At 31.3% G+C, this 14,719-nt stretch overlaps 1 protein-coding gene across 1 annotated transcript; it reads right to left on the reverse strand.

Annotated features, from left to right (window-relative positions):
• Positions 1–1,191: 1,191 nt before the first annotated feature.
• LOC114718125 (pentatricopeptide repeat-containing protein At3g04760, chloroplastic-like) lies at positions 1,192–5,360 on the reverse strand. Its single transcript, XM_028903387.1, has 3 exons — positions 2,907–5,360; positions 2,396–2,762; positions 1,192–1,724 (listed from the first exon to the last, which is right to left on the reverse strand). The coding sequence occupies exon 1, from the start codon at positions 5,358–5,360 to the stop codon at positions 2,928–2,930; it is 2,433 nt and encodes an 810-aa protein (XP_028759220.1). The 3' UTR covers positions 1,192–1,724; positions 2,396–2,762; positions 2,907–2,927.
• Positions 5,361–14,719: the final 9,359 nt, after the last annotated feature.

Raw genomic sequence — 14,719 nt, forward strand, 5'->3', positions numbered from 1 at the left:
ACACTATACAACAAATCTCACACAATATTTTATTTACATAACAAAAAGATATAGAACCTGAGTGATATTATAAAATAAATAAATGAAAAATGCCCTTGATTTCCAATTGAAAAAGTAAAAAGAAAAAGGAGAATAAAGTCCCCACGACACGCACGCCATTTCTTTTCTACTTTTCTTTTTTTCCTTTTTCTCCTTTTTGATCTTCCCATGTTGTGTGATTGATATGTTTTTGAATGTTCATGCAACGAACTTCAACGTATTTACTATTAAAGGAGTGTTTAGATAAAACCAAATCATGATTTGGAAAATAACTTTTGAAAAATAAATTTTGTGAAAAAGTAATTCTGATAAAATGAGAGTGTTTGGATAGTTATTATCAGAACACTTTTTATATATGTAAATTACTAAAAAAGGCATAAGTTAATATGATAATTATATAAAATATAGATTTTATAATATTTTAATTTGAATGAATAAAATTGTTAATATATTTTTTCCCAACATAATTAATAATACATAAGATAATGTAATTAATAAATAATTAATATGTGTATATATATTTATAAGATACAAGATTAAATATGTTTATAAAAAAATAATTGAGGGGTGTTAAAGTCGTATTATTATTGAAATCTACTTTGACAGGCACAATCATACTGTCCAATTTGAGCCAGAAGTAGAATGGATTCACTTCTCCTGAAACCATAATTTTGGGCTCTAAAACCATGATTTTGGCCCAAACCATAGTTTCAGATTATTTCTCTCTGTTTGGCTCACTCTTTTCCCAAACCATGGTTTGGGATGATACCCAAACACCCCCTAAGTATCTAATCAAAATTTTGGGGAATGATATCTTTATATTCGCAATCTCAAAGCATTTCATTGGAAATCTTTTGGTCAATTTTAACGTGCATGATATTCTGTTTACTTTTCCTTATCTTCTCGTGACATAAACTGCTAAAATTAACTTTGAAAATTGATTTAAAAGGTTCAGTAGCTTCTAAAAATAAAAAGGAGTCGTTTTTTTTTTTTTTAAGTTGATGTTGAAAGTAAAGGGGAGGAGAAAAGGGCATTAGCAACATCATGTGTCTTTTTTTTTTTTTTATCAGGAAAAAAAACATCGCGTGTTAAACTGGCCCCTAAACGGATCGACATGATTAGAGCAACGAAGCAGCCGTTACCATCAAGATCTTATTGGACCAGAAAGTTCTCCTACCTTCAAGGCTTTAACTATACAAAGTATCCAACCAAATACAGAGGAATTGTAGGAAAAACTGATTCCAATATCATCAATATTTTTGGAAGCTGGTCCAAAAAGAATTATTACATTCTCACATCATCCGAGGTTGATGTTCATAACTCTGAAGCTGAAGAGATGAAAGTAATAGAGGTGAGAGTACAAAAGCCATTTGACACAAGGTTGGGTCAAAAGCTTCAATGCCATCATCCTGTCACCAAAATTATGTTTGGACCCATTATTGTCATCCACAAGGAACATCCATCATCTTCGTTTTTCTTCATCACCACAATGGGATCTTCATGATTATCCACTCAACTATTTGATGCCATCAAGCGTGCTTCTACCAACATGGAAGTAAAAAGGTTCCCGACATTTTTTTAACATGTCAAGAAATCAAGAGCTCTTGGTTTCTCCTAACAGTCAGCAAAAACCAACATTGCTCTTGTCTCTGCCAACCGACAATTATTCTTTGCAGCTGTATTCTCTGCAGTTACAAGGTGAACACAAAAGGTAAATACAACAAGAAACACATAAACCGCATGTTTAAGAAAGCTCCGTCTTTGACATGACATAAAGTTGGTGGGCAACATTAGAGATATATCCTGATTCATTCATATACATATTGGCAGCTAGATTGAGTGGTGATGCTTCAGTTGATTGTTAGCACTGCAAGGGCAACTATACTGGATGTTGGCAACAAGAGCACAGAAATAGCGTATTCAAGACAGCTCCATCTTTGACATGAAGCACAGTTGAATTTTAAATAAGAAAATTATAGCTATATTTTCATCCATATTGGCAACTGATTTGAGCGAGTGGTCATGTTTCAGTTTATTGTTAGCCACTGTCTTCCAAAGTTAAACAGTCAAAAAGCCATGAGGACAACAATTCTAGGCAGACAATTAGTTATTGGCGAGGAAGGATGAGAAATGATCGGTATTGTTAATGTTCTGTGAATATAGGCTGCTATATTTCAGTATTTCGTATCAATGAGACGTTGATCACAAGACTTGACAGAAGAAGGACAATTGTTGCATTAATTCAGGAACATCGGTTCTCTCAGTGGAGAAAAAGGAAAGAGAAGCATCAACAGTGAGTGATTCACTCATGAAGCTAATTTGAAAAAAGATTAAGATTAGAATGGTAACATCATACCTACATTGCATTCTCAAGGCAGCCCTCAAAGCACATCTCCATGTGAGCATAGCTTGATACACTTGACCTGACAACTCCTTCGCCCAGGTCAGGCATATACAAAGCCAAATTCATCGTCTACGCTCTTTGCAAGGGGAATGTATGAATCTAAGTAAAGCATCATTGTTCTTATGATAGGCACCATTATACTTATTTATTAACGTTTGCACCAAGAAACTTTGAGAGATCCTTCAACAGTTCAATAAAGGGCATCCGCTCCCAATTGTTTCATCTTCAATGCGGGAAACGCATAGCAGAGGGGGGAAAAAAACTTTCAACATTGATCCATAAGAACCAGCAGTAACATTACGTAAGAACAAGTGAACAACTGCAAAGAATCAGGACATAATCTATCAGTATTAAGCAGGTTAAATGCATGACTAAATAAGTATAAATATTATGTGAAAGCCTAACTAAAGAATATGGAATATCAACAATGTAAAATGATAAAGCAAAAATACCATGTATGTACCATTTGAATTTCAACCAAAAATTAACTCGACAGATGAGTCCCATTCTGTGGCATTATACATCCACGCTCAACAAATCTTAACATGAGGTTATCAGCCTCCACCAACATACCATCCGTTGTCAGTTTCTTGCTCACTTTCTCACACAACTTAAGGTCAGGAATCAAATTGCGGCTAAGCATTCTACTAGCCACCTTATATGCCGACAGAGCCATCCCTTTACTCAGATAGCTTTCCATCAGAACATGGCATGTCTTAGCATCAAGTTTTGAAGCAGTTCTCAAAACCTTCCCTAAAAGTTTATCAGCTTCCTCAAGGTTCCCAAAATCACAGAGCTTCTCAATAACCTGATTGTAAGCCATTCTGAATGTTTGCCTGGCAAGCATTTTATCCAATAATCTCAACAAATCCTCCACTCTGCCCCATTGACAATACCGGTGTATGACTGTCCTATATGTTACCGGAGTAGGAACCAAACCTTTGTTAAGCATTTTCATGATGAGTTCAGAAGCCTCTTCCAATCTACCTTTCTTCCCAAATGCATCAAATAGTGCCGTATATGTGACTGCATCAGGATGTTTGTTGCTTAAATACATGTCATCAAGCACAGACAAAGCAGCATCTAAGTCACCCATCTGACAAAAGCCGTTAATCACAGAGGTAAAGTTGACGGCATTAATGGCACAGCCCTTATTCAGACATTCTTCCATAAATCTTTTAGCCTCAGTTATTTTCCCTTCTTGACATAGAGACTGGAGAAGCAAGTTAATGTCAACTGGTGTTGGGAAAAACCCCCTTTTAATCATTTCCCTGACCAGATCACAGGCCTCAGATAATTTCCCCTCCCTCCGCAACCCATGCATGACAGCACTGTAAGTGACAGCATTTGGACTCCACCAATGCTCCTCACTTGTATTTATCATTTCTCTTGCCTCAACTGACTTTCCACTTCGACAGAGGCCATTCAACAGAGCTGTATATGATACAGTATTGGGCTTGCACCCATGTTTGTACATCTGTTGCATCATCCTTTTAGCTTCATCTACATTTCCCGTGTGACAAAATCCATCAATAACAGCAGTATATGTCACTACATCAGGTATACAACCCTGCACATACATATTGTTCACTAAATTCTTTGCCTCACCCATCCTGCCCTTCTTGGCAAAAGAGTGAACTACTGCACTATACCCAACCTTATCAATGCGAAAACCTTTCTCTTCTGCTTCCTTTAGAAAAGAAAGAGCATCATCTGCATGTCCATGCTTTGAAAGTACATGGATAAGTGTATTATATGTAACCTGATCTGGTATTAATTTACTGTCCCTTACCATATTCTCCATTAACTGCTTCAGTTCTTCAATTCTTTTCTCCTTACAGAGGAAAGTCATCACAGTATAGTAACTAACTTTATCAGGCATGCATCCTTTAGATGGCATACTAGTGATAAGCTCCAATGCACCCTCAATTTGATTTAAATCACAGAACCCCTTAATCAAGCAGTTATAACTAACAGCATTGGGTTTGATTCCTATTAGTTGCATTCTTTCCAAGAACCTCAGTGCATTTTTCAGTTTCTTCCCCTTCACCAAGACATATATGGCAGTGTTACATATCGATAAATTAGGGTCAACACCAGATTTCTGCATCAAGGTCAAAATTTGAAGGGCATTCCTTAACTTGCCTGCACGACTATATGACACCATCACATACCCAAAAGCTTCAGGCGAACACTCAACTCCCCTGCGGGTCATCAACCGAAGAACTCGCCTAGCACCTTGACACAGTTTAGTCTTGCTAAGGACTTCCAACATATTATAGTAGACCATAATGTTATGTCGATAACGCCACTGCCGATCAGCCCAATAGAAAAAATTCAAAGCTACACGCTCGTCATCTTGGGAGCGTAAAACAGCACAAACTTGAGGGGGCTTGAGGCTTCTTAATAAGTGCCTCAATTCTCCTTCCAGTTTTGGGTCCCAAGCTGACCTGAGCGTAATTAACCTGCTAGTTTCTCTGACTAAAGGGTGTCTATATTCATTCTCGTCAATGTCAAATTTCCTAATGTCTACTGTCTGTTTGTGACTGCCTTGAAAGGTGCTAAGAACCTCAAGACTATCATCATCACTACCATGCTGTCCTTCCTCTTCATGATCTTCTTCTACTTCATCTTGGTAGGGCTCATGCGACTCAACATTGTTAAGACACCCAAAATTGAAGTTTTGAGGGATACAAGTATCATCACGGGCACTTCCTGTAAAACGTAATTCCCCAGGAACCACAGAACCATCATACCCATCATTGATATTGTTGGCTTTACATTCCCCCTCACTCTGACTCCCAAAATTCGCAGTTGAGAATACACTCAATCTAATAAAACATAAAGGGTTTGCACAACAATGACTCAAGCATCTATAAGCAGACACCTTTATCAGTTGATTTAACCCCAGTACCATTACCGCAGAAATAATTCTTCCAGAAATCAGCACAGTTAAACCAGCTAATTAGAAAGAACACTCAAATGTCTCTGAACCCCGTTCCGATCCCTCCATGCCATTCTTATCGCCACTGCTTTCTCCCTCTTCTTCTTCGTCTCTATCACCATAGCGATTGGAGAGATGGATTTGCAAAGGCAAATGCACATGCCTGGCGCGTTAACGCTTGCAGCGCTGTTGGGTACGATGGCATCCCGAACTTCCTTTTGGGAGGGAACAACAAGAAGTTTCGCTGGGCCAATAATATGGGCCATTGGATTTGTTGTCTTTTTATAGGTCAGGAGGGCCTTCAAAATATCTTTTTCCATTTTTACCAACTGGGCCTTTGTATTGGGTTAACAGTCCTACAAATTATGGTAGAACATAAACAAAACTAGGTCATTTTTGGGGTGCATATTTGTTAGTAAATTAAATTGTGGATATAAAAATGTACACACATATAAATATATATAATTATTGATGTGTCTGATAAAAAATTTTTGATCAAAAAAATAAACTCATTAGAAGATAAGAACGAATGTTGAGTATTCCAAGAGTTATAATATAAATACTTTTTTATTAGATGCAAGTATCTTTTTAAAAACAAACTATATGCATAAATAAAACATCCATGATAACGTTTTTGGGGCCAAAAATTGCCCATAATAACTCTCAAACAAAAAATTTCTTTATTATAGAAAAACATTATTCGATGAAGGGGAAAAGTGTGTAGAAGCATTTTGTTATTTCTAAAATCCATAAGAACCCTTTATGTGCCACCTTAAGAACCCCAAAGGGTGTTAATTGATGATCAAAGTTCAAAACAAGACAAATAGGTATAATAAAGTGATGCAGACGAATGCATATGGTTTTTTTCCCCCGCAGCACAGGTATCTTGTTTTGGTGGCAATCAGACAATTGCTTGCTTTTCTGTCCTGCATTTAAAGGGTGTTTGGATAATCTCTTATAAACATTTTTTTGAAAATTGAGACAAACTTCTCCACATATTTATTTCGTATACTGTAAAAGCACTTCTGAAATCATATTTTGTTTTTATCCAAACACCCCCTCAAACCATCTTTTACAAGAATATTTGAATTTTTCGCCACTAAATGTTTAGTTTTTTTTCCATAAAAATGCTTTAAATTAAAGAGGCTAGCTCTAATTGGCCAATGCTACAAAACAAAAAATTAAACCTATAACCTTTTACTTGCAGGGCGTGCCACTGAATTCAAATATCATTAATCATAAAGATGTTGGATAATGCTCAAACCTATTCATACAATAATACTAGGTACCATGTAATTATACTACCTCCGAGATAACCGTGCTAGATAACCTCTCATAAACATTTTTCTGCAAATCGAGACAAATTTCTTCACATGTTTACTTCGTATACTGTAAAAGCACTTCTGAAACCATGTTTTATTCTTATCCAAACACCCCCTCAATCCATCTTTTACAAGAATATTTGAATTTTTCGCCACTAAATGTTTAGTTTTTTTCCCCCATAAAAATGCTTTAAATTAAAGAGGCTAGCCCTAATTGGTCAATGTTACAAAACAAAAAATTAAACCTATAACCTGTTACTTGCAGGGCGTGCCACTGAATTAAAATATCATTAATCATAAAGATGTTGGATAATGCTCAAACCTATTCATACAATAACGCTAGGTACCATGTAATTATACTACCTCCAATCCTAAATATAAAAACTAATTGACTAATTTAAGTAGAGTAAGAAAATAAGTTAAGTTAATTAATTGTAATAAATAAATATTGTATTTCTTAAAACATCCTTGTTACTCAACTATTATTAGTTAGAATTACCATTATTAGAAATACTGCCTTAAAATACATAAATATAAAAGATAGAGTGAACTGGGATCTTATATTTAGGATTAAAATAAAAATCAAACAAAATGTTATTTTAGGAAGTAGTGTATGAAAACTATAATAACTAAAACCCTTTGAGAGTTAGGTTGCAGATGGAGTTAAGTGTTAGAAGGCCAATAATCTAAAGCAAGCAATGAATGATTCCAACACATGGACTAGTTTGATTTATGAAGCATTAATAATGGATAATCGAGTGCCACACCATTGAGGGCACTTCTTCTACAACTGTGAGGATCTTTTTGGTCTTTCTCTTCTTTCAAAATTATCTTTCTCTTTCCATTAAAAGATGAGCCACTTTGCTTTAATTTAGATTCTAAGTTTAACTAATCCTCACTTTATAGAATAAAATTGATGTATAGACGTGTTAATTGGAGCTACCCCTATTAAAAGGTATATTTAATACTCTTTCATCCTTTTCATAAAAGAAGAATAACTAATTCTATAAGGATAAAAAAAATTAAAAATGTCAATTTTTTAATGCCCTCATTCAATAATTAATTGGTAACGTTTAATCATTGGTCTCATTAATAAATACTTATTTTTAATGAGGGTACAAAAGAAATTTTCAATAAATACTCTAGGTAAGCTGTTATTTCTCATAAACAGGATTGGGGGAACCCAACAATTTTCTCACAAGAAAGATAGAAGAGAGAGTACATATTATCATGAATACAAAACTTTAAAACTATATATACTAAAGTGATATCAGGTTGTCAGAACATTATATGTAAATAGTAATAATATTTTTATTTTAAATAAATAAAAATAAAAATAATCATTCAATTGTGGAGAATTATATGCTCGGTATCATCTCAATATAAGCTTTAGAAACTGATTGGCATCATCTCAAGAGATGAATTAGAATATTCACAATTAAATTTGAAGAATTATAATTAAATATTTGGTTAAGAAGTACACGTAATCCAAAACAAAACACATTAGTATATATAAAAAAAACATAAAAAAGCTCCATAGAACTTATTTAATATTCAATCTAATATACTTAATTTTATAAACTAAAAAAAATTATCTAACGGCAAAAAAAAATTAGACTAAACAATTATCGGAAGATATATTATCATACTACTACCTTCGTTTCAAAATGCCATTGACTTAAAATGCAAAACCAGACTAAATGGGAAGCAAAATCATAAATAAAGAATCAACTTTCCCACCAAAACTGCCAACGTTTTCAAAGATGGAGAAAATAAAAATAAACACAACCAATCATGCGGTCCCATCGGCATCATTCTTTGACTGCATCAAAGCGTGTGGTTTGGATTTTTTTTCCCTCCAACAAATCATGTGTGGTTTAAATAATAAAATAATAATTATAATAATGATAACAACAAAACTTTATAAATGTGGCTACCATGGCCTTTTTATGTCCTAACAGATTATTTGAACAAATTTAAAAATTTATATGTGATCATAATAATGATCTTTTTGAAGAAAATTAAATGACTAAAACTATCATTGATCTTTTTAAAAAGCGTAATAATGAATGCCTTTGTTGGACCAGCAAGAACTTGCTTAGATTTTTCCTTTTTAGTTGCCCAGAGTTTAGGTGGTTCGATACTTTTTGTTTTCAAAAAATATAGTTTAATTTAGTGTGTTATAAATAATAATAAAAAATTGCCACTTTCAACATTCGTAACATAAAAAATGAGATAATTAATTTGCAAGCTTCATAATTTCACTTGTACTTAATTAAGTCCCCGAAGGTTTTGTTTTTTTTCCTGTTAGCTTTCATTTCCCTCACGTCAATGATAAATAGGACACTTCAGTATCTGTCATTGTCTATGTCGGGTTAGTTATTTAAAAATAAAAAATAAATATATTTTGATTTTTAAAATAATAAAGAATTGATTTTAACATGTGAAAAACTTTACAAGAATAATCAATATCTTTATAAAAATTAACATCATTTATTTATTATTTTAAAATTTAATAGATATTTTATAGTCATTTTCCCTCCATTTGGCATGGTATTAAACCAAAAAATGTGACCATATATATACAAGACTTAAAGCTAATATTTATGAGTCCAAGCATTGCAAACAGTTCTGAATTTAGAAACTCACTCCTCTGATTCTATTTATAGGGCACTTCTAGCATATTTCATATAGATATAAAAAAATCTTAAATTATATTAACTCTCCATTAAAATATAACAACTTTCCAACCTTACTTCCATTTAATATAAATACCTTTAAAAAAAATCTATCTATACTGTAATAAATGAATGACAAGTTAGTATATTCATACTAAAAATTTAATAAAGTGACTTATAAATAGGATTAAAAAAATTTCTCTACCTTATACAGGACCGGAGGAGTAATTCTCTATTATGATTTTTTTTTTTGGGATAGTACTGTGATTAAGAAGACTTGTGGGGAAAAAATAGGAACAACAATATTCAGAAAAGGGGGCACGTGGAGGGTGGTCAAATATGTGGGCATGGATTCAAAGGAGAGAAGAGGGAGTGGTCAAAGCCATAATAAGTAAACAGGCAGATGACACGTCAGCACTACGGGACACAGGGCCCGTGACAATGGAAACACGCCATGTGAATTGAGAAACTCTTCCCCTTCTTCAAACATTTTCTTCCTAATTGCTCCTTACTTTCATTATTCTATTATTACTATTATTATTATCAATAATTTAAAAAAGAATGTTTCCTGGGCCCATAAAATTCTTATAATTAATTCTATTGCAGTCTCCAAATATTTGTAGGGTATAGGGAGGGACCATATATTAATTAGGTCCTATGACCTTGCCTTGTTGCCTTTTAATACTTCTACTACACTTCATCATGAATAATGTGGCAATTCTTGATTCTCTGCATTTGTTGTGTTTATATCTCCATTCAAACTTTGCAACAACTCCCCATTTTTTCATCCCTTTTCAACACACACTTTTACTTTTGGAAAAAAATCAACAACAAAAAACTGCCCCTTCAATTTTAAAATTTTAAAATCAATCTTAAACTAGTAATTAACTATATTTAAAAAAATGAATGATAACATATTTTTATAGTAATTTTTTATTTAAAATTTTGAAATTTAAGAGGTACTTTTTTAAAAAATTGTCCCTTTATTTTTTCAATATATGTACTCTTCTATTTTTTTTTATATGCTTTCATCAAGTTTGATAAGTTGTCAATTTTACCTTTATTTATATATATATTTTCTAAAAAAATAAAAACCTGCAAAACAATAAACTATTGATAAATCCCTACATTCATATAATAAACTCAATAGGGTGATTTATATTATAGACAAAAATTACTCACTCTCTACTCTATAAATAGAATTAAAGCATTGGTAACATTGTTCATAGAGCTACCAATATAAGTAGTACTTCATCGGATCCACAATATAAGTTATTTTAATTGATTTATTATAACAAAAATGGTAACTAACTCATTGAATCTATCTCAAATTTAATTTTTCTCTTTGTACTTATATTAAATAAGGCTATGAAGAAAATAAAGAATTTAAGAAATTATATTTAAGTATTGATTGCATAAAATTGCGGGAATGGAAAAAAAAAAAAAAGTTACTAGCGTGTTATAAATAAGTCTTTTCTCAAACTCAGAATTGCTGAAATCTGAATAGGCTGGCAGCACCATTGTGCCTAATGATGTTAAAAAATCGTATCAAACTCCAAAAGAAAATATGAATCTTGTGATTTAAGTGGAATGTATAGGCGAAATGATTTATATTATTAAGCCTGAAAAATAAGGGAAAAATAATGATCAAGCAAATTACTTGATGATTGCACACGTTACGTTTTTCATCACTAATCCACGTTTTGGACTTTTAGTTTATATGATGATGAGATGATGGGTGATTTATTATAAGCTATGTTTTTTTTTTTGCCTAAAGTATAGGTATCTTCCTATAATTCTTTAAAATACTGTTGGGTATTAAATATAAACATCTCTCTCAGCGTGAATTCGATCCTTGATTTGTCACGTCGTGAGAGATTAACCTTTTCTGCTAGACCAAACCCATGTTGGTTATTACTCCTCCGGTCCTTAATGTAAGACCCATTTAACTAATTTGATTAGATTAAGGAAGTTAGGTAAGTTAGTTAATTATAAGAAATGTGACACATTTTTCCCAAAACACCATAATCATCTTTCTTAATATCCCATCTCCCTCTTCTACTTGGTTATGGTTGAAGAGTATCCATAGGGGTAATTTAGAGAAAATTGATAAATATAATAAATGGGTCTTATATTTAAGACCAAAACCAACTCAATAATTGAGTCCTATATTAAGGACCGGAGGAGTATAAGTTATGTTTTGTTATTATTAATTACACGATATCTTCAGTCAATTGGCACATCAATTATAATACATGGCCTCCACTAATTAAGGCCTTTTTAAGGGCACCCATGCATTAGGACACTTTTTATTGAAGGAAAATCTGCGCAAGAAAATAAAAAATGAGAATCAAACACTCACTCTGTTGGAAAATTTCTGTTCTTTTTTTTTCAATTTTTTTTTATTCCAAGTGATGATTTGAACTAAACAGGTCCTTATGTCAATATTATATATATTCCCAAATTACGACAAGTGAAAAATTAAATATCAAGATTAAATGTAGATTACAGCGAGTCCTATTCATATATATATATAAAGTATTAATTAGTTTTTCTAATATTTTATATTCAATTAAATTTCAATATATTTAACGCCAATATTTTTTTTAAATCTTAAATTAAGGGTATTTGAACATACTATTACTCTGATTATTTTTTTAAGCCTGGGCAGAAAACCTCTGACAATGTTACTATGTTCCTATCCGTTCTTTTCAAGTATTTATTTTATAAATATTCGTGATATACAAACAAAATAAAGAAATGCTTTTAGAAATAGAATTGGGTAGATAAAATTTGTCTTGTTATTTACGAGCTTCTATGCTGTCTTATTACAAGGATGGCGTAAAAATAGGAAATGAAAGGTAAAGTCACATTATAGAATTCTGGACCATCTGACACTTTTGTATTCACTCTCATTCGCTTTCGTCCATCCCAACTCAATTTAATTTAATTTATAAATTATAAAAATAACTATACTAATAATTATAAATAAAAGGTTAAATTGTAAAAAAAAGGTGGTGAATGAATGCATGGGTGGGTGTGTATCTTTCTCCCATACCTTGTCAGGAGTATCTTTGACTAGTGACATCATTTTTTCCGTCTTTTCATATATAATAATAATATTAATTAATTAATTAATTAAGTTTAAGTATTTACGCAAAAAAAAGAAATTGGAGAAATAAAAGAAAATCGTGAATTCCTGGGGGGCCAAGTGCGAATAGCCCCATTTTGTCCTTATTGGCCGACCAATTTACATTGAATAATATTCGTCACATTCAAAAGCTGTGTCAAACCCCACTCCATTCCGAGATTATCGCCATAATGCGTGCTTTATTTTTTTTTATTTTGTAGTATTATTTTTGATCCTAAATATAAGATTTTATTTGTATATTATAAATAGGATCGTATAATTAGAATTAAAAATAGTATTATAAAATAAGTCTTATATTTAAAATCTAATAAACACGTATTTCATAATTATAAAGTAAAATACTACCGCTGCTGCTTTTCATGATGATAATTTAGACTTGATTTATTGTGGAATTTATTTGGATTAACCTTCTTAAAAGTGGCTTTTATTTAAATCAATTTTTGGATTAATCAGCATAATATGATTTATGAGCGGAGAAATTTTTATAAGACAATTAGTTTGAAATAAATTTATTTAGATGATATATCAAAAAGTTATTTTCAGCGTTCAGTAAATTTGTTCAAGTAAACATAATTTTTCCGAATTTTTATTCCAAACTTTCAGATACAGTAAACGGCAAAAAAGAAGTAGCAGGCAAAAAAAAAAAAAGATTTGAAATAACTTTTCAATGGTTAGTAAATTTTCTTCAAAACTATGTTAAATATAATTTTTTATTCGATTAATTTATCTTTGTTTCAACAAATTTTTAAGACTTCCTAATACCATCCCAAACATGCATTTCATTAACCTCCATTACTTGAATGAATTAAAATTAATTGGGATTAAATTTGGAAACATGCATTTTATAAATCTCTCCATACAAATAGTTTGAAGCAAATTTCTAGTGTACTGGGAAAAAACGAAGCAAATTCCCTGTGAATATATGATTTGATGGCAAGCAAAAAACTTACGAACGGTGTGTTTGGTTGTAGGAAAATGTATTAGAGGAAAGTTTAATGAATGGGGATTAAAAAATTGAAGAAGTGATATTCCAAATTTATAGTTAATTTTTTACTCTTTTATTTTTGCTCAAATTATTTATTAAAATTTTATAAATGTAAGGCATGGAGCAGAGTTAAAATTCTCACGTTCCCCAAAAGATTTTTTTTTTTTACTTCTCTGATTATTTTATCAAAATAATTATCCTCAAGAAGCTTGGTTGACCAAACCAAATTACCCCATAATTCCAAAACTCGTGTGTTAGAAAACAATAAGTTGCGTAATTTTTTTTGGGATTAATACAATTTTTATCCTTTAAATTTGTTTTTATTTTAGTTTTGGTCTTTCAAATTTTAAACTATAGATTTTAGTTTCTCAAATTTCTTTTTATTAAATATATTGGTCCCTATATCTAAATAAAAATCTGAACCATTTTATCTTTTAACAAACCATAATTTATGATTTGAAATTTGAGAGATTAAAATTAAAATTTAATGGGCTATAAATTATATTAACTCTTTTTTTTTGTCATTTACTGAGTTGGAAAGTTCGAAATCCCAACTTTTCATAATGTTCACTTTTCATATATCCAATCTGATTATCCTAACTATATTTTGAAGTAACTCAGCTGAAACAAACATTAAAAAATAAAATAAAAATAAAATACATATTTCATGCTTTATTGTTTCTCAATAACTATAGACTCCTTTTTCAATAAATACGATAATAATATAAAAACAAGACATGTGAAATTCACCCAAAATTGTATAGTCGACTCGGGCAATGGTCAATCAAGAGTAGGTGAAACTACTCAGTCTATAATTTATTTTTTTAGTGCATGGAAAAGTAGATAACATAAATTCCAAGAACAACAAAGTAAAACTAAATTGGCGGGTTATGTCTCAAAAAGGTAAATCAGGGTTGATATAATATATCAGTTTTTAATATAAAAATTTGTTTAATTTTTATTTTGATATTAAATATAATATTTTAATTCATTCTGTTTCATCTTTTTTCTAAAATGGTCTTTATAATAATGATAGTTCTAATCAATACACTTGATTAGCAAGAATATTTTTAAAAAGACAACACCTATTTATTACAAATAACTAACATGACTAATTTTTTTAATTTACTCAAATTAATTAATTAACTCTTATGTTAAGGATCAGAAATAGTAGTATAAAGCGTTATTTGTTATAA

Source organism: Neltuma alba, unplaced genomic scaffold, assembly GCF_004799145.2.
Source record: "Neltuma alba isolate B1F8T4 unplaced genomic scaffold, ASM479914v2 tig00011812_pilon, whole genome shotgun sequence".
NCBI classification, from domain to species: domain Eukaryota; kingdom Viridiplantae; phylum Streptophyta; class Magnoliopsida; order Fabales; family Fabaceae; genus Neltuma; species Neltuma alba.

Bases quoted from the DNA above. Each gene is read 5' to 3' on its own strand.
- LOC114718125 (XM_028903387.1), bottom strand. From the start codon at position 5,360: ATGGTACTGGGGTTAAATCAACTGATAAAGGTGTCTGCTTATAGATGC.